General features: G+C 55.2%; 1 protein-coding gene across 4 annotated transcripts in view; it reads left to right on the top strand.

Moving 5' to 3' along the window:
* Positions 1 to 13925, top strand: part of TOM1L2 (target of myb1 like 2 membrane trafficking protein) — a 127352-nt gene extending 113427 nt beyond the window's left edge. For 2 of the 4 annotated variants that reach the window (XM_004042152.5, XM_019027115.4), the window contains 3 exons: positions 6476 to 6535; positions 8571 to 8607; positions 9647 to 13925. In XM_004042152.5, coding sequence (XP_004042200.1) covers positions 6476 to 6535; positions 8571 to 8607; positions 9647 to 9795 — 246 coding nt within the window. In that variant the 3' untranslated portion in view covers positions 9796 to 13925. Of the gene's footprint in view, positions 1 to 5868; positions 6536 to 8570; positions 8608 to 9646 lie in introns of those variants that run through there. The other 2 variants (XM_019027116.4, XM_063706624.1) reach the window with 2 other exon arrangements.
* Positions 13926 to 18704: the final 4779 nt, after the last annotated feature.

The raw sequence follows: 18704 nt of genomic DNA, 5'->3' as shown, positions 1-18704 counted from the left end.
GCTTGGGAGGGAACAATTCTAAGGGAACAGACTCAAAGCATCTGACCAGTCAGGGAAGCCCCCTGTAGCCCAGTGCCTGTGAATTCGGCAGTCCTAGGCTTGACAGATTTTTATAATATAGTTGCTTGTATCCACTAAGTCCGTCAAAATGATTTGAAACCTCTTGAAGAATACACAGGCCGGGTGCAGTGGCTCACGCCTGTAATCCCAGCACTTTGGGAGGCTGAGGCAGGCAGATCATGAGGTCAGGAGATCGAGACCCTTCTGGCCAACATGGTGAAACCCTGTCTCTACTAAAAATACAAAAATTAGCTGGGTGTGGTGGCATGCGCCTGTAATCCCAACTACTTGGGAGGCTGAAGCAGGAGAATCGCTTGAACCTGGAAGGCAGAGATTGTAGTGAGCTGAGATTGCACCACTGCACTCCAGCCTGGTGACAGAGTGAGACTCCCTCTCGAAAAAAATAAAAAAAAAAAAAAATACACAAACACAGTAGAAACAGAATAAAAAGAAAACAAAGCCCAGGGGAGTTCAGTGTTGTAAACACAGTTAGTTCTCATGTAGCAGAGCTTTCCTGGCCCACAGACCTGCAAGGGTCTCTCCTGCCTTGTCTGTTCAGGTGGCCTGAGCCTGGTGCATGGAGAGAGGGTCAGCTCATCTCAGGCTGTATGCCTTGGGATGACCATTTCACCTCTAGCAGAGCCCAAAGCTGTGGTACATGTGGTGGAGCCTGAGCTGGAGAGAATGCAGAGAAGGAAAGATGATGAAAGCAGTGCAAACATGTGCCTCTCCCTCCAGGTGGGGTGGGGTGAGAGGAATACATAACTGCCCCTAGTGTGCTATGCTAGGCTGTGGCCAGAGGAAAGGCCAGCAGGTCCTAGACTGCAAGCAGCACAGGGTCCACCTGCTTGAGCAAAGCGTGACCAGTGAGTAGGAACTTGGGCCATGCAGGATCACCCAGAGCCGTGGGAGCAAGGGGCATCTGCCTGCCACCCAGCTTGGGCTGGTGCCCTCTGCACAGCTCTGCCGTCAGCCTGGGCAGGTCTCCTGCCACCTCTCATAGCAGCAGCACACTGCTGCTCTGGGTGAGAAGGCGGTTCCTCCACTAGACCCCAAGCCCATTCTTAGAGAGATGTGCTGGCCCAGGCCTCTCATTTGCTTCTTCAGGGACAGGCTGGCCTCTGGCCCACATGTCGGGGGCCTTTGCAGCAGGGTTTCTGGAAACCATGTCCATTCATTGGGAAGATCCAGCCCACGTGCCCTTGTGCCTATTAATCCTGCAAAAAAGGATACTGCCCACACAAACTCCCCTGAGGGTGGCCTTGGCAGCTGGTGGTGGTGCCTGTCTCTGCCCACACAGACTGCCTTGCCACTGCCAGGTCCCACGTAGAGCTCCAGTCTCTAACTTCCCAGAAACAAACCTAACTAACAGCTAACCTGGTGTCTTGCCTGACTGACTGCAGTTTTGTTTTTTTTTTCTTTACAACAAATATTAATTGCTTTGCCTTATTTCCCATAGTGTAGAAACCTTGAGTCTTTTCAAGCCTCCTGAGTACAAATTCTTTACTTGGAAACTTTTTGTACTATTGAGTGAGATCAAAGGCTTTTAGACTTGGTCCCAGTGGGGTGGTGCTTGAAGTGACATAGGAAGGGATTCACAGCTTCTCTGGAAATAGCACACCTGAGCTACAGAAATTGTTCTTGTTACATTGAAAACTGGACAGGTGGGTTTCCTTGTGGGCATGGGGCTGTAGGAAGCTGCAGAGGAGCATCTGTTGGAACCCTTATGCTCCTGGGACTCAGGTGTGTGGATAGCCAACACAGAAGTTAACTGACACCACCAGACTTATTACTGGTTGAAGAGAAATGAGACCTGTCAATGGGCTAGGGCCGGGCAGCTCTCAGGGAGACTGCTAGGCTTGTGCTGTCCCTCCCTGGCCTCTCTAGTGTGAGGTCTTTTTGCCTCTCCTGGCTGGTGATCAGCTAGGGGTGTCTCCCTTTTGCAGGGTGCAGCCAGGAAAATATCCTCATGTGAGAGAATCTAAGTCAAAACAAGAACAGAGGTAGGTTAGTAAAGAATGCTGCTGCCAAAACCCAGGCTTGGGTTTGGAGGGCGGGACTCCCTCCTCAGACCTGGAGGCCCCCAAGGCTCTTACTCTGGAAGGATAATCCTAACCCCTGGAGTACCAGACAGACATGCCTCTCCCCCTTGGGCAGGCAACCCTCCCTCCTGATCCCTGAGGCAGAGCTGCCCCTGCCTGCAGTTCCAAGTGAGAATCAGCTAACAGCAGGATGGCTCACCTGCCACTCAGATCAAAACCTGTGGCTTCTGACATCCAAGATGTCTGTGGACTTTGAAAATGGGCAGGGCTGGTCTAACCACTGCCTCAGCTAAGCCAGCCTGGCCTACCTATCTTCAGAGGGGCTGAGCTTCAGGCAGCAGTCTCTATTAGAGGGCATTCCTCTGCTAGCTTCCTTCCTTTTCTCTCTTCACATGTCTTCTTCCTTTCTGTCCCTCTCTTCCAACTCATACGCTTCTTCAGATCCCTCAGACCAGCCTTCAGCTTGGATCATTGCCCAAGAAAATGCTGAAACTATGGCATGTCAGGCTGGGTGCAGTGGCTCACATCTGTAATCCCAGCACTTTGGGAGGCCGAGCTGGGCAGATCATTTGAGGCCAGGAGTTTGAGATCAGCCTGGCCAACATGGCAAAACCCTGTCTCTACTAAAAATACAAAAAAAAAAAAAATTAGCCAGGTGTGGTGGCTCACGCCTGTAATCCCAGCTACTCAGGAGGCTGAGGCACAAGGATTATCTGAACCTGGGAAGCAGAGGTTGCAGTGAGCTGAGATCGCACCACTGCACACCAGCCTGGGCAACAGAGCAAGACTCTGTCTCTAAATAAATAAATTAAATAAATAAATAAATAAATAAATAAAAATAAAAATAAAACTATGACACATCAGAGCCAACAGCCTTCTTAGGAATCTGCTGGGCCAGCCCCTAGTCTGACGGATGAGGACACCGAGGCCTCCCAAGGGCCTGGTGACTTGCCCAAAGCTGCAGGGAAGAAACAGAGTCCCCTAAGACTCAGCGCAGTGCCCCCTCCTCCAGCCAGGGCCCCACTTCCCTCCCATCAGCCTGACAAGGAGCGCGTCCTCGGCCTCCCACAGTTTCTTTGGTTCATATTTTCCAAGCAGTGTACATGTTTAGTCTGAGTCTGATAGCACCTACATTATTAGAAGGAACTTTGCCCTGTTATAATACTCAAGGCATTTATTTACCAGGACAAGAGGTTTAGATAGCTAAGGTTTTGTGTCTGGCCACAAGAAAGTCAATTTAAGCTTACGTTATATAAGCTTAACTGTTAACCATCACCCTGCTCCACCATGGTTCACGCCCTGAGGCCAAGTGGCTTCTATATTGTAATGAGTCAGTTTCCATAATTTCTGACATCCCTGGGTTTCTGCATTAGAAAACAGAAGCACCAACCTGAAAGTTAAGGTTTCTGAGTCATAAGAATTGAAAGCCAAATACAATCTAGCAATCGCCTTATTTCACAGAAGAGGAAATTGAGGCCAAGCATTGCTCAGGCCTCTGTCCCCTGCTCCTGCCTCTCCACCCAAATCTCTAAGGCTTCTTAGGATAGAAGAAACTCGGGAGCTCTCCGGTGAAGAAAGTGGGGTCCAGAGAGGGGCGACTCACCCCAGGTCCTGCCACCAGTGAGTGTGAGGGCCCAGATGGACCCCACCCAGTGCACTGTCCTCAGCGTGCCCTCTAGGGCTTGGTCTGGAGGATGCCATTCCATAAACATACCACTTATTTGGAAAAATCTAGGACATGGAAGAAAAGGGTTCCCATGAGCCAGCTTTTGGGAAGTTATTTTTGAGGAGGTGAGGAATTTCTTAAGTGTCATTGTTTATTTTCTGAGCATGTTGGCTCTCAAAATTTATCCCCAAAGAAGAAAATTAAAGTATGACCCCAGGCCTCAAGGGATTTGTTCTTTAGCAGCAACAAAACAATTACAAGAAAAATCTGAAGGTTTAAGGCCCCTGACCCCTTAATGTCTTTGTTGTAGCTTTTGCAACACATTGGAAAGCTCAGGATATCTAGTCTGTTTCTGCTAAGTGGACAAAAGCTGGTCAGGTGTAAAGAAAGGGCTGGTGCACACTCTAACCGCTAGTGTGGGACCATTTTCTCTCTGGAGATGCTGCTGACTTTCTAAGCTTCAGTTTTGGGGACTCAGCATGGCATGCGTCCTCCCAGAGGCCACACATTCTGACTTACAGTCATTGAGAGCATGATAACTGGTGTGTCCTGTTCTAGGAATGTGTCAAGGCAGAAGGCCTGCCAGCAAGCACAGAGTAGCAGTGTACCCTACTGCCTTTTGATGGGCAAGGAAGTGCCAGCCTTAGGCATTGTTAACACATCTGTCAGTCATTTGTGCCTCCATCCCCCCAGTGAGGACCCACATGCCTCCTGTCCCTAGGTTTCATGTCTGGGTGATAAGACTCCCTGATACCTTTTCAATTCAATGTTCTTTTTTTTTTTTTTTTTTTAGACAGAGTTTCACTCTTGTTGCCCAGGGTGGAGTGCAATGGCGTGATCTCGGCTCACTGCAACCTCTGCCTCCCGGGTTCAAGTGATTCTCCTGCCTCAGCCTCCCCAGTAGCTGGGATTACAGGCGCATACCACCACACCCAGCTAATTTTGTATTTTTAGTAGAGACTGGGTTTCTCCCTGTTGGTCAGGCTGGTCTCAAACTCTTGACCTCAGGTGATCTGCCCGCCTCGGCCTCCCAAAGTGCTGGGATTACAGGCGTGAGCCACCGTGCCCTGCTCAATTCAACATTCTTAACTCCCCAGTAAGTCAAAGAAATAATGGGCAACACAGACTGTTCCTAATCTGATCAGTGACTGGCTTGGGCCTTTCTGAAAGTGCTCTTGTGGGCTTCCCACATTGGGTCTGAAGTTAGGACACAGAGCACATTCCTCAGAGCAAGGGGCCAGCTGAGCTCACTGAGGGAGTGAAGAGCTCTGGTGGCATCGTAGACACCTGCTCAGAGTGCTGGACTCCACCTGGGACCCCAAACCACCCTCCCCCACCATCAGCAGCAGGTGTCAACCCCCAGGACTGGAGTTGTCACATCACTGCTGGTGACATGTGTTCTTTGTTCTTTTTCTTTGTGAAGGTCGTGTTATTTTTTACATTTGATAGACACTGGGGTATGCATTCCTTTTACTGCTTATTTTTACTTTAGTCTTACCCTAGATCATGGCATTGGGTGAAGCCAGCTATAGACAGAGCTGGCATTTTTGTAATAGAAATAGGGGTCTTGCAAGTGAGCCCCAGAAGGGTACCTCCCAGAGCCAGGGTAGGTGAGGAGGTGATTAAGGGTCATCACCTCATTTCTCTAGGCTGGGAGCCAACATTCCATTAACATGGCTTCTAGGGAGTTTACTTCTTATCATGTCATATTTGACGGCAACTTAAACCTTTTTAGCCATGTGCATTCTTCAGAGTCTCTGTCCCTGAGGTGCTTGGCACAGGGGCCCAAGCAAGGTGACTATTCAGGCAACCCCATGGTACACCTTAGTATGCCTGGAAGCTGTCACCTCCCTGGCTCTGGCTGCTGCACCCCAGTGCTCAGCTGAACTTGGTTTCTTTGACTCCTGAAGCACAGCCAGCCATTGAACACAGGGAAGAAAGGTCGAGACTAAAGGGAGCTGTTGCTTTCAGGGCTGCTTCATGAATTTCCCCTAAAGAGACACAAAGAAGACTAAAGCCCCATAGTCCTCTTTGTCATCAGAGCCCTCATTTTTGCTGTGTTTCTGTTGATGGTAAAATGTGCCTACCTCTGTCTACCAGGCCACACCCAGCCCAGCGGAGCACGCACCTCCTCCAGTTCCCCTCTCCACTCAGAAATGCACCAGGACGCATTTGAAAATCTCTTCAGCGGAGCAAACAGACCCCCTGCATCCCCCCGGGGCTGGTGCTGCCCTGCCCTCTGAGCACCTGTACCCCGCTCTGGGCAGGCTGTCACTTGGCCTTCCCTGGGTTGGGCTTGACAGCGGACTGTCATAGTGGCTGAGTTCAAAATCAGCCTGCATGGCAGCGCCTTCCTGAAGTTAGAAGGTGTTTTGCAGCCCCGGGCTGAGAGGCCCCGCAATGTGAGAGTGGACACTCATAGTCAAAAAGTTATCCATTTCAAGAACGCGTACAGCCACCTTCCTTACCGCCGGCCCTGCCGGGAGCCTGCTTCTTATCATTTGCACCTCATTGCTTTCCTCACCTGCCATCTCACACGTGGCTGCCCTGTGTTGCCCCTGTGTGCCGTGCCAATTGTGTTTTTTTGCTCTGTGTACATTTTGGTTTTATTTGGGGTTGCTGTTGATGATATCCTTTGTTCCGGTGTTCTGTCTCCCCTCGCTGGCTGTGTGGGGGCTGCCTGGCCCGCTGCTTGCCGCCTCCATAGATCCCCGTTGCGCAGCCATCTGTCATGGACGACATTGAGGTGTGGCTCAGGACCGACCTGGTGAGACTCGACTTTTCTATTTCATCTGTGGGGTGTGGAGCGGCAGAGGCTCTTCTGAGGACAGGCCTTGGGGGAGCATCAGCAGGGGCTCCACCCCTGTCTGGGTCAGTGGAGAAGGGAGGTCTGGGCAAGCTCCATAGCTGCCCCTCCTCCCCGACATCAGCCCATAGCTGTGGGTGCTGCAGTGGCCTCCCGGCCTGCGGAGGCCAACTGTGCTGGGGGCAAGGCCCTGGGCACAGCCTCCTTCACCCACACAGTCCTAGCCGTAGCTGGCTCCAAAACACACACTTGCCTTCCCCCCAGTATCTTTTCCATTTCAGATGTATGTGCCGTGCTTTGGTTTTTTGGGGGAGGGAGTGTAGGGGGAGCATGTTTTTTTTGTTTGTTTGTTTTGTTTTCATTTCTTTTTTTTTTTAATTGTGAAGTATACACACAGTGCTTTTGTTTTTAATTGGCTGTCATCCCCCTCCTCCCTTCCTGATTTTTGATTTAAAAGAACCCCTGCCCCAAAGACCCATTGTCTCACATCCTCAGAGATAGGGCTAGAAGATGAGGATACTATGCATCTGAAAATGGCAACAGGTCCCAAGAAAGGAGAGCTGCAGTGGCTGCGTGTGATAACTGCTGGCCCCTCCCTCTGTTCTTTACAAAGCACTTTCACTCTCAGCAGCCCAGTAGGGGGTCAGGGTGGCGGATGAAGAAGTGCACTCTGGGAAGTGGCTTGCCCAGAGTCATGGGGTAGTTGGATTCTCCCCCAGAGCTGGAGACACCTCATCTACCTCCTAGGTGCCTCCTCTGCAGGGGGCCTTGTCCCCAGGCAGAAGAGCCTGTTGAGTTCTTTAACCACAGGGTCAGCCTGGCTGTCTGTGGGCTGGTGACCTGGCTACCTCCCACACTAGGACAGCAGGCATCAGGTTGGGGCCTCTGGCTGCTCTGGGCCTCCTCCCCAGAAGGTCAGCTTTCCAAACACATGCCTTGCCAAAGAAGGCAGCTGCCTGGGTGTCAGGGAGGAAGAACACACCCCGGGACATCTTTCCCAAGGGGCTTCCTCGAAAAGAAATTGCTTCTCTCACAGAAGCAAGGCAGGAAAGACCAAGGTCCTTAACTTCTAAGGGGGACCCCAGGGTCCAGACAGGGAGGGGATGTGTCCAGTAAGGCTACATAGCAGGTCAGTGGTAAAGTCAGGAAGGAACCCAGGTCTCCTAGCCCAGCCCAGGGCTTTGTCACTTCCCCATCCTGCCCCTTCCCAATGAGGCCCTGCACATGCTGCTCTTCCCCAGTCCCCAGGGAACCCCATGAGCTCAAGACACTACTGTGTTCTCCAAACAAAATCAAGTCTGATGCACTTTAATTTTTGAGTGCACAGAGCCTCCATGGCTCCTTGAGGAGCCAGCAGCAGGTAATATAATCTGGGCCACGGGAGGAGGCTGGTGCAGCTCCCAGGAGGCTGCAGGACATGGCTTCTGGAGGCACAGCCTCCACTGCCAAAGTACCTACTGAGTGACAGGCCCTGTGCTGTGGGCTTTGTGGCCCTGAGCCATCAAGGCCTCATGCGGTTTCCAGCTATTGGTGTCAACAGCGTTTTCCCAGAAACCCTGTGGCTGGCAGTGAGTGGGTGTTGTGTTGGGCACACGTGACCCTGTGTGTGCTCAGGCTCAGCCCCCTGTGGCTACTGCTCTGTGCCTCTCCCTAGAGCCTCAAGAGTGCCAAAGGTGGGGTCCCGCCCTCCCCAGCCCAGGCTGGAGAACCAGCCTGCACCGTTTTTGGAGTTTTCTTTCCAGCCCTTCTGGAGGATCAAAACCTAAAACATGTTTGAATTTTTTGCTTTTGTTTTTTAAAAACAAAGCTTCTGTTTCTCCAATAAGAAGAGCAGTATTTTACTATTACAGAAATCTGGAAACAGGGAAAATTAGGAAGTTTTGTTCAGGCTACCCTGGGCAGTGCTGCCCTAGGGTGGCCATGGGCAGACAGAGGTGGCTGGGCGGGCAGTGCTTGGACCAGTGCCCTAATTTCATTTTCTCTGCTCCTCCCACAGAAGGGTGATGATCTGGAGGAGGGTGTCACAAGTGAAGGTATGGCCTGGCCAGTGGCCTTACAGCCCCCTTTTGTTGCCTCCGCGCAGGCTGCACAGGAGCCAGCCCCCATCACCTTGGAGCCCCTGCTGCCAGAGCACCTACTGGTGCCAGGCCCTGAGCCGTGGGCTTCACGGGTGGCTTTGTCCCACCCAGGTCTTACGCTGATTTGGGAAGTGTGATTTATCTCGCTTATTGGGAAACAGGTCAGAAAGAACATGTCACTTCCACAAAGTTGCAGAGCTGGTGAATAGCGGGTGCAGATTGCCCCCTGGTCCTGACCCACAGGTGCTCAGCCCACCTCAGACATGCAGTTTGTGGAGGTGCGCAGCAGCACCCTTGGGCCACTGAGCCAGAAGGGAGGAGCCTCTCCTGGGCCTCAGCTGATGGGCTGGATGAGAGCAGCGGGGTCTTAGTTCTCCCACATGGCCACCCCCACATCCCCTGCCCTTCACATCCTGCCTCCCCAAGCTCATCTTGCCCCACTCCACCTGCCTCTCCGTGCTCCTGTCCTCCTCTCCCCAAGTCTGCCAGACCCTGTGGCCAGACCGCTCCGCAGGGAGGGAAACTTCAGAGGACCCTGCTCCCTAGCTCTCAGTGCCCATAGAAATGGGGCACTCCCTCCTCCCCACTGCATTCCTCAGCATCTCCTCAGTCCCCCATTGGTGGGCAAGGGTGGGGTAGGTGGGATGGTTCCTGCCTGTTTAATCAGAAGCTGGCCCCTCCAGCTTACCCTGCCCCACCCCCAGTGCTGATCTGGAAAATGGACAAAACCCAGTGCTGATCTGGAAAATGGTCAGTGGTGGGGTGAGCACTCTGGGCTGTGTTTTCCAGAGCCTTTCCCTCCAGGGCAGGAGGACTGGGCACAGCCAGGAGCCTCCCCCCACACTGCAGCTCACGAACCCCTCCCTACCCACCTGCTCCTAGGTGGGCTTCATGCCTGCCCTAGAGGAGGAAATGGGCTGGGGAGTGGAAGGGTGCGCTTCCTCTGGTGGCCTGCCCTCACCAACCCTGACCCTTGCCTTGGTTTGTATTGCAGAGTTTGATAAATTCCTTGAAGAAAGAGCCAAAGCTGCTGAAATGGTTCCCGACCTCCCCTCGCCCCCCATGGAGGCTCCTGCCCCAGCCTCAAACCCTTCTGGCCGGAAGAAGCCAGAGCGGTCAGAGGATGCCCTCTTCGCCCTGTGAGCAGCTCTGTGGTTTGCCTCCCCAGATGGCGGGTCCCCGCTCGCACCCCGTGGACACCGGGCACTGGCCACTCCTACATCCCCAGCTCCACATGGCCTGCACACCTGTGTCTCCATGGAAATGCCACCGTGTCTGCTCCCAGGCCTCCCACTAGTCAGGACCAGCTTCAGCCACTTCTTTTCTCTGAGTGGAGGGACAGCTGCAGCCAGAGACTCTCTCCCCTCCCACCACGGGCCCCTCTGCCCATGTTTCCTCCCAGGAAGAGCGGGCAGAGTGGCCCAGCCCCAGGCAGTGCTTCCTGAGCAGACCACCCGGACTGTCTTTCCTCCACCCGCCCATGGAGAAAGAGCAGGCCCAGCCCCGCCCTGTGCTCACCTCTGCCTGGCTCAGCGACCTTCTCAGGCATTCTGCCCTCCTGGGCCCCTCTCTCCCTGAAGGGGCTTTGTGGCATCTCTGGAAGAGCAGGGTGTGCTGCACTCATGGGCCTGGTCTCACTCCTTGGACTTGTCACCTTGTGACGTTTGGCTTATCAGCATTTGAGAAGGCTCTGCTGGGTCTCCATGGGGTGGGGGTGGGGGGGTCTCTCACCTTCTTGACCCTCTCTCCATCATTCAGCTGCCAGCCCAGGCTTCACACCCAAGCTGGCTCAGCAGCCGAGCCTGGCACCGAGGGGCCCTGCCGGCTCCCTGGGCAGGGAGAGGGCCAAGGACAATTGGGAGGGCAGCAGGCAGCCCGCAGATGGTGGCCATGTGGCACGCTGCTGAGACGACACTACCAATAAACCAAACTGCCACGCACACACTGCAGGCCCACACCCACACACCTGGTCCTGGCTTGTGGAGGGACTTGCACTGGAGGCATTGCTCTGGCTTGCCTGGGGAAGTGTCGCAGATGTGCACATGGGCCACACTCAGTGCTGTGGCCTGGCCTGCCGTAGCCTCGCACATCTGCCTCGAGCCAGCAGCAAACAGCTTTGTGGCATCCTTGGAGGTTCCCAGTGACTGAGAGGCCTGGGCAGCACTAAGGCTCCTGCTCTGCTCCCTGGCATAGGCCTTGGCCTCCTTGCACAGACTCTCCTGACAGTCTGGCCTCCTCCCACCTCAGAGGCCCTCTGGCCACCAATTTATACTCTCCCCAAGCTGATCCCGAAGGCAGGCAGAGCAGCTAGGGGCTGGTAACATGTATTCCCATCCCGTGTCCTCACTGGTGTGTCTCCTGGCCATGGGCAAGGGACTCGGGTCATCCCAGGCCCTGCTCCAGCCAGACACCTGGCCCCACACCTCTCACCAGGCTGCTGTTGCTCAGAAGGAGAATACTGCAGCTGTGTGCATCCCCGTGTGTCTTGGGCCCAGCTCGCTGGGTCAGTCTGCTCCTGTCCCCTCCAGCATGCACTGCCTAGGTCAGCACAGGTTCCTGATCCGTGGTGTAGTTAGCCCTTCCCACCTGGCAGGACGGCCCAGACCACCAGCCAAGCAGGGCAAGGGGGCTGGGCTTGACGGGAGAAGATACCAGCGACATGGTCGTTGGGGAGCATTCAGGATGGCGACTTCAGCTGGGGGCCATGCTGAGCACCAACAGGAACTATTCCAGTGAAGAGCAAGTGCTGCCCGACCCAGGACCCTGTGCCAGGCTAGCAGCCCTCCAGCTTCCTCCAGAGAGGAAACCTCTGTCTGGCTGAGGGCGGGACTAGCTGGGATGTCTCACTCCAGTTGCTCAGGTTCACCCAGGAAGCTCCTCCGTGGAGTGGCCAGCCTGATTCTAGCCCTGTCCTCTCTGGCAGCACATGCCACACCTGCCTGGGCCTTCTGCTCCCTGACGCTTGATGAGCCCCTGCCTCCCCAATGTTTCTCAAAGACAGACCCCCCTGAGGCCAGCTTGAATGTGAAGACTTCTGAAGTCAGCTGGCTTCACTTGAGCTGCAGAAAAGGTGGCTGGGATGGCCCAGGTGGACCCAGAGGTCCCAGCCCTTTGGCTGCCTTTGGGTTGTGACTTGGGTTGTCTCTGAGGCCCTGCCAGAGCTGGGCCTGCGGGTGGTGGGCGGCCGGACCTCGGGCAGTCAGTGCTCCGCAGCCTCAGCACTGCAGCCCAGACCCAGTGTCCTCAGAGGGAAGAGCCAGCCTCCCTGCCTCATGGAACCAGGAGTCCCAAAAAGTCAGGAGCCTGGAGGCTCTGAAAGGAGCAGGGATTCCGTAGTGCGTGAAGCTGAAATAGGCGCCCTCCTGGGGAGCCCCCAGCAAAACTGTTTTTCATACCCACTCCCAGAACTGCCCCACCCCAGCTCCAGCTCCAGCGACAGCTGGTTGCCGGGCATCATTGGAGAGGCCTGGCTGCCCCAGGGGCAGCAGGGAGTGGTGGACCTGTATGGGCTGGCAGGAGGCCATTGGCCATGCTGACAAGTGTCACCTGCCTTCCTGGCCTGGAGCCACCCCTCAGGTGGCCTGCTTGCACCTCCTATCCGGAGGTAGCCTGCTCCACCTGTAGGTAGAGGGGGCTCTTGCTTGAGGCCTGCGCAGGAAGCAAGTATAGCCCCGGTGCCCCAGAGTGGGTTCCGCTTAGCCCTGGCGAGATGTCCTGTCCTGAGATCTCTGCTCCCAGACCCCACCATCTGGGGAGCACAGTCCTTAGGCTGCCTGGTCCAGGAAGGGGGCGCGGCCCTGTCAGGAAACCTGGACTCTCAAGGCCCACCAGCCTCTCCGTGAGTGTTAGAAATCACAGATACAGTATATACTTAATTACACTAAATTATTGCTGGGATTCCTTATAAGCACTAATTATACCTGATTATAGGTTAAAATATTTATTTTGTCAAAATATTTTCTTGGGAATGTGTTTAACCCTTTCTGCGTTCATTGTTGCTAAGATGTGAAAACTAACCATTCCCTCCTGCCTACCTTTTTGGCCAGTGGGCGGCAGAGAATGGCGCTATGTGCAGTTGGGCCCCCAGCACCATGGGCCTTTGGCCTGCCTGCCGCAGAGTAGCCCTGCATGGGCAGTCTCCAGGCACTGAGCAGGCCAACTGTGGCCAGGCTGAGAGAATGACTGGCTCGCTTACCAGCGTGCATGGGACAAGGAGCTTTGGAGCCTCAGGGAGTTGTTGCTGGCCTGGGCTAGAGGGAAAGGTGACCATCCGTCTGTCCTCCTGTTTTTCTATTAGCGCCTCCATGTGAGTGATGGTGCCTTGGTTCACTAGCCTTCCCCCACCACCCCACCATGCCACCTGGTGGTCTTGGGGCCTGTGCTGTCACTCCAGCCCCTGGGGAGGAGAGGACCCAGCCTGGAGAGTTGGGGCAAGGGCTCCACATGGCCCAAGGGCAACAGATGCTCGCAGGGCAGCTGCTGCCGATGCTCACGCTCCTGCCCCCCTCCTTCCCGCTGCCACACCCCACCCTGGGCCCCCACAGACACGCATCTCTAACTCAGTTGGGCCCAGCCTTCTGGATGGCTTGGGGTAGGCCATGGGCCCACCTGGGGCCAGCCCAGCCCCTGGGGCAGCTCTGGAAGAGCAGTGTGGAGGAGCACTTGCTTGCAGCCTGGCTTCAGCCAGTGGCACTGCTGGAGTGGTCCCCGGGAGCTTCTGCACTGTTGGCTGTGGGGACGTCTCACCCACTTGGGTTACAGCCAGCCTTCCCCACCCAGAGAGAAGTGTTTCCACCCCAGAGACATTGCCTGTCAGCCCCTGAAGTGCTTGCCTCCCCCAGTGCCCGTCACCAGCCCTTCCTATCTGTGGGGTCCAAGTCAGGCTTCCCCTGCGGCCACCAGCCATAGGGAGCAGCCATCAGTCCCTGAGTCAGAACTGCTTCTGTCTGTCCATACCTCCAGGCTCTCCCGGAGAGGGGGACGGATATTTATTTCCTAAAGTTTGCACTTAATTGTGAGGATTCTCAGGATTGTTGGGGGCTACTGAAAAGAGGAATGTGTTGAATGTCACGTTTGCTGTCCACTCGTCCTAGAAGTTTAGTGTTTTTGTCACTGTCATGTGTTTCTGTGGGCAGAGCTGGTTCTGGAGGGTGGGTCAGTGCACCCGAGGCTCAGAGCATCCATCCACCCCACTGGCCCTCCTTCCAGATACCCTCTCTCTAATTGGGTTCTTGCATGTAAAATACTCCACAATAAATAAATAATTGAACAAATTATGCCTGTGTGGTCTGTTGAATTGGCTACGACTGTCCGAAGGGCTTGCCAGTTTTGACCACCTGCTTTATTTAAGCAGGGGTGGCCATGGGGACCCTCAGTCCACCCTTCCCCAGTGGCCAGGCTGCCTGAGCAGCCCCTTACCTGGCCAGGAAAATCCCTGTGCGTGGCCCAGGTTGTGACATCGGTGGGAGTGGCTGTAAGCCTGCTACAACCTGCCTGAGAGCTCTAGGACCAAGTGCTGTGGTTGTTCCTAGGTCTCACCCCAGGTCCCAGATGGGCAGGAGGAGGCCACTCACCCTTGCCCAGGGCACCCAGGCCTTGAGCAAGCAGGCCTGAGCCACCCCTGACCCCCTCTAAGCCCCAGCCCCCACCCTCGGCTGGACTCCCACAGCTTGGCTGGGCATCATCTGCAGAGCCTGTGCTGGGCACTGAATTTGAGAACTGCTGCTCCAAGCCAGGTAGACTTCACACTTTGTTAACAGTTTTACTGAGATATAATTCACATAGCGTACAATTTACCCATTTAAAGTGTACAATTAAGTAGTCTTCAGAATATCCATAGAGTTGGGCAATCATCGCTGCAACCAAATTGAGAACATTTTTATTCCCCCAAAAAGAAACCTGTCTCCTCCCATCCCCACAGCCTGCTCTCCCTTTCTAAAAAGCCTTCCTTCCCCCTCTCCCCTTGTCCTGGAGGTGGGCACCTGCAGCCCTTTGTTGTAAGGTAGCTGTCCTCCTGGAAGGAGGCCCCTCAGGCCCAGAGGCACAGGGGGTCAAGAGGGGTGCATTGTGGGAGCCTATGGGAACTGTGCCTTCTCCAAGTGGCTTGGGAGGCCGAGGGCCCTTTAATCCCTTCGCTGGGGCTTAAGGGCAGACCTCAAGTCGGGGTGGACTCACCAAACCCCCGATGAACCTGGAGATCTTCCCAAACTCTTGCTGTGCCAGTGAAGACATGGAGGACTAGAAAGAGCTGTAGGCTTGCCCCAGGCTGCACAGGGAGTAGTGGCAGAACCAGTACCCAACCCAGAGCCAGACCTCCCAGACAGGTCCATGAAGTGGGCAGGAAAGACACCACTTCCATGGCCAGCAGATAAAGCTGCCCCACCTACCCTGAGCAGCAGCCCTTCTGGGAGCGTGGCTCAGGAGGGGCTCTCCTGCCCACTGATAGGAGTCAGGTCACGGCAGGGGCCGTGTTGGGACCACCGCCATCACCAGTCGTAGCCAGAAGGGGTGGCACCCAGCTCCCTCTGGCCAGTTGCCTCCCTGGGCTCCAGGGAGCTCTGCAGAGCCCTGTTTCTGACCAGTTGGAGTGAGATAAAGGTTCCCACACCCAGGGGAGAAGGGGAGTGGGCTTCTGAAGTGGGGGTGGGGGGCTGCAAACCCAGGTCCCTTTAAACAGGTAGCATAGATCCTGGCTCATTATGTGCCCCCAGCACTGTACCAGGCAATGTGGGCACTGAAAGAGGCCTGAGCTCTGTCCCTACCCTGTGGAGAGTAGATTGGTGCTGAGACACTACTGTGGACTCACCAGGACACCTAGGCCACTTGTGCTTTCAGCAGTGTTCCTGAGAGCCTGCTGTGTGCCAGGCTGGTGCCAGAGGGGAGGGACAGGGCTGCTCCAGTCCTGACCTTGGGGAATGTGCAGCCTGGTTCTATTCCCAGAGTCAAGGACACTCTGCAGCCAGTTAAGTGTTGTAGCTCTCTTCCAGGGCCTGCGGGGAGAGGAGGCTCTGAGCACATAGCTGAGCCCCAGGGCACTCAAGCTGCACACTTGAGGGAAGCATTGTGGGAGCCTGTGGTTTTTCCAAGAAAAAGGTCTCCTTTGGGTCCTGGGGGCAGCGGGAGGGCAGAACCTGAGACCTTGGACAGGTCTGCATGACCCACCCAGAAATTCCATCAGTTTATTTTACAGGAGTCCCTGTCAGAGCTTTTGGGGCAGACCCCAGGGGAGTCTGTCCAGGGCCTCCAAGCCCAGGTCCTCAACATTGCAGGACGCAAAATCTCTACTCTCAGCACTAGGGAGTAAGTAGGATGCTTCCGGAAATTGAGTGGACTCCATTGTCTGGTGCCATTTCCTGTCCACCCCATTCCTCCCTGGGGTTGCAGGCTTAACTGTAGGTGTTGGGTAAGTCACTGTCTCACTCTGTTCTTTACTCTCCTGATCCGTAAACTGGTGTAGTGGGTGGTAAACCCAATGCCCACAGGGGCCTTATTACATTGATTTCCTCACTCTCTCTGTTGCTGGCTAGACTCACCCCATTCAATATGCAATTGGCCTCTCCTCAAACAGCCAGTTACCCCCCAGGGAACAGGTATCAGTATTCCTCAGCCTTTGTGAGCTACACCCCTCACTGTGCAGCAATCTTTGGGGTTCAAGTAGCTCTTTTGTGGAGGGTGTGTTCAGTGACTCATGACAAGCCTGCAGGTGCCCACATGGGTGTGAGCCTCCAGGGGCAAAGCTGGCCATGGAGGCTCAGAGAGGGCTGGAAAGAACTCGCCCAGCTCACCACAGAGCCCAAGTTGGAATGAGACCACGAGCGTCATCTAGGACCAGAATCACCCATGTCAACAGTCATCTGACCCCATTATATACAGATGGAGAAGTGGGGGAGGGGAGACTCAGGCTCTGAGCAGTCTCTTCCCACAGCCTGGCCCCTCTGCCATAACCTGGGCAGGTCCCAGCTTGGCTCCCACAGCAGTGAAGGATATGCAGGGCCAGGCAGGGGGGCAGGGGGGCTCTGGGAGTGAGGAGGGGTTTCAGTAGCCTAGGCAATGGCTAGAGTGGACAACCCAGTTTTCCTGCCCAGTGCCTGCCCCGCCATCCACCGCTGAGCTCCGGGCACCGAGGGCATGGCTGGACAGGACAAGCGGCCTGGAAGAGGCCCTGCCCGTGCTGGACGCCTGCCCGAAAAGGCTCGAAACCCACAGAAGCTGCCTCTCAGTCTCTAAGAGGCTTGGAGAGGAAGCGGGGAGATGCGAATTCCTATCTCCCAGTTGGCAACGCCGAGGTCGGGCAGGGGCCGGGCTGGGTGACCTGGAAGGAATCCTCCGCTCTGGGCGCGCCACGCAGTCCCGGGTGGGGCTGTCCCGTGTTAGCCCTTCCGGTGCCCGGGACGCGTACCTGGCGGCATTCCTGGCCAGGTGTCTGGCATGGGGGCTGAGCCCAGCCTGTCCCCGCCGCCCCTCCCTACCTCCCGGGTAGAACGGGCGCGGCGCATGTGACCCAGGGCTGGGCTCCCGGGAGTTACGCGCTGACGCCGCGTCACCCCACTCCGGGCCGGGCGCCCATTGGCTGCGCCGGGCCCGCGGGGGCGGGGCTGGTCTGGCTCTGCGCCCCGGCTCCCCTGGGTCTCCAGCCGCTGCCCTGGCCCGCGCGCGTGCGGAGCCGCCCCGGCTCTCCGGCTACCTCCAGTCCAGACAAAATCAGGGGCAGCAGTGCTGTGAGGTCCTGAGCAAGTCGCTTCACCGCCCCGCTCCACGTGCCTCAATTTACTCATCTGTAAAATGGGATGGTAACAGCCTCAACCGCCTGAGGCTGTCGAGAGGAGTGAATGGGTTTAAACCGCATTGAACACTCTGTAAGCGCTCAGCAAGTAAACTGTGCCGAACCTGCCCGCCGGGGTCACCGTGGACCAGGCTGGATCCCTGACCCCTGATAGGCACACCAGTACAGAGGGGCTTGTGTCCACGTTCCTTGGGCGTGCTCAACGCTCCCCAGCCAACCGGGGCCCGAGGGTCTTGTTTGGAGGTCTCAGGATCTTTGAGGACAGAAACTGCCAAGACAAGCATGTTCCCCCTGAAAAATGGATCCCCTCTCCTGTTTTCCCCTACCCTCACGTTGAGGGTTGCCCTGGTAATCCCAGGCTGTGGGGCAAAGATTTGTTTCTTTGGTGGCAAAGATGTAAATTCCTCCCACCCCCACGTTGGACTGTGCCCCATGGGGGTTGGATTTTCTGGGGTGCAGGTCTCCTGTTGACCTTGTCTTACCTTCTTTCCCTTTCTCCTAACTCCTGCAGTTATGGAGTGAATATTTATTGAGCTATTATATTTACATATGTGGTAACCCATTTAAAAACGGTGAGGCGGGTTGGGTGCAGTAGCTCACGTCTGTAATCCGAGCACTTTGGGAAGCCGAAGTGGGTAGATTACTGGAGGCTAGGAGTTCGAAACCAGTCTGGCCAACATGACAAAACCCCATCTCTACTAAAAATACAAAAATTAGCTGGGCGTGGTAGTGCATGACTGTAATCCCATCTACTCGGGAGGCTGAGGGAAAAGAAATGCTTGAACCCGGGAGGCCGAGGTTGCAGTGAGCCAAAATTGTGCCACTGCACTCCAGCCTGGGCAACAGAGCGAGACTCTGTCTTAAAAACAATAACAACAACAACAACAACAAAAACAGTGATAGCCAGGTGCAGTGACTCACACTTGCAATCCCAGCACTTTGGGGGGCCGAGGTAGGTGGATCACCTGACGTCAGGAGTTCAAGACCAGCCTGGCCAAAATGGTGAAACCTCATCTCTACTAAAAATACAAAAATTAGCCTGGCATGGTGGTGTGCGCCTGTAATCCCAGCTACTCAGGAGGCTGAGACAGAATTGCTTGAACCTGGGAGGTGGAGGTTGCAGTGAGCCGAGATCATGCCGCTGCACTCCAGCCTGGGTGACAGAGAGAGACTTTGTCTCAAAACAAAAAACAAAACAAAACAAAACAAAAAACAGTGAGGCAGATCTGTTGTGATGATGACTCCAAAACACCCTCCCTGCCTCTGCAGA

Source organism: Gorilla gorilla, chromosome 4 (assembly GCF_029281585.2).
Source record: "Gorilla gorilla gorilla isolate KB3781 chromosome 4, NHGRI_mGorGor1-v2.1_pri, whole genome shotgun sequence".
In the NCBI taxonomy this organism is placed as follows: Eukaryota; Metazoa; Chordata; class Mammalia; order Primates; family Hominidae; genus Gorilla; species Gorilla gorilla.
Note: the sequence above shows the minus strand (reverse complement) of the source record. Positions and strands in the feature narration are given on the sequence as shown.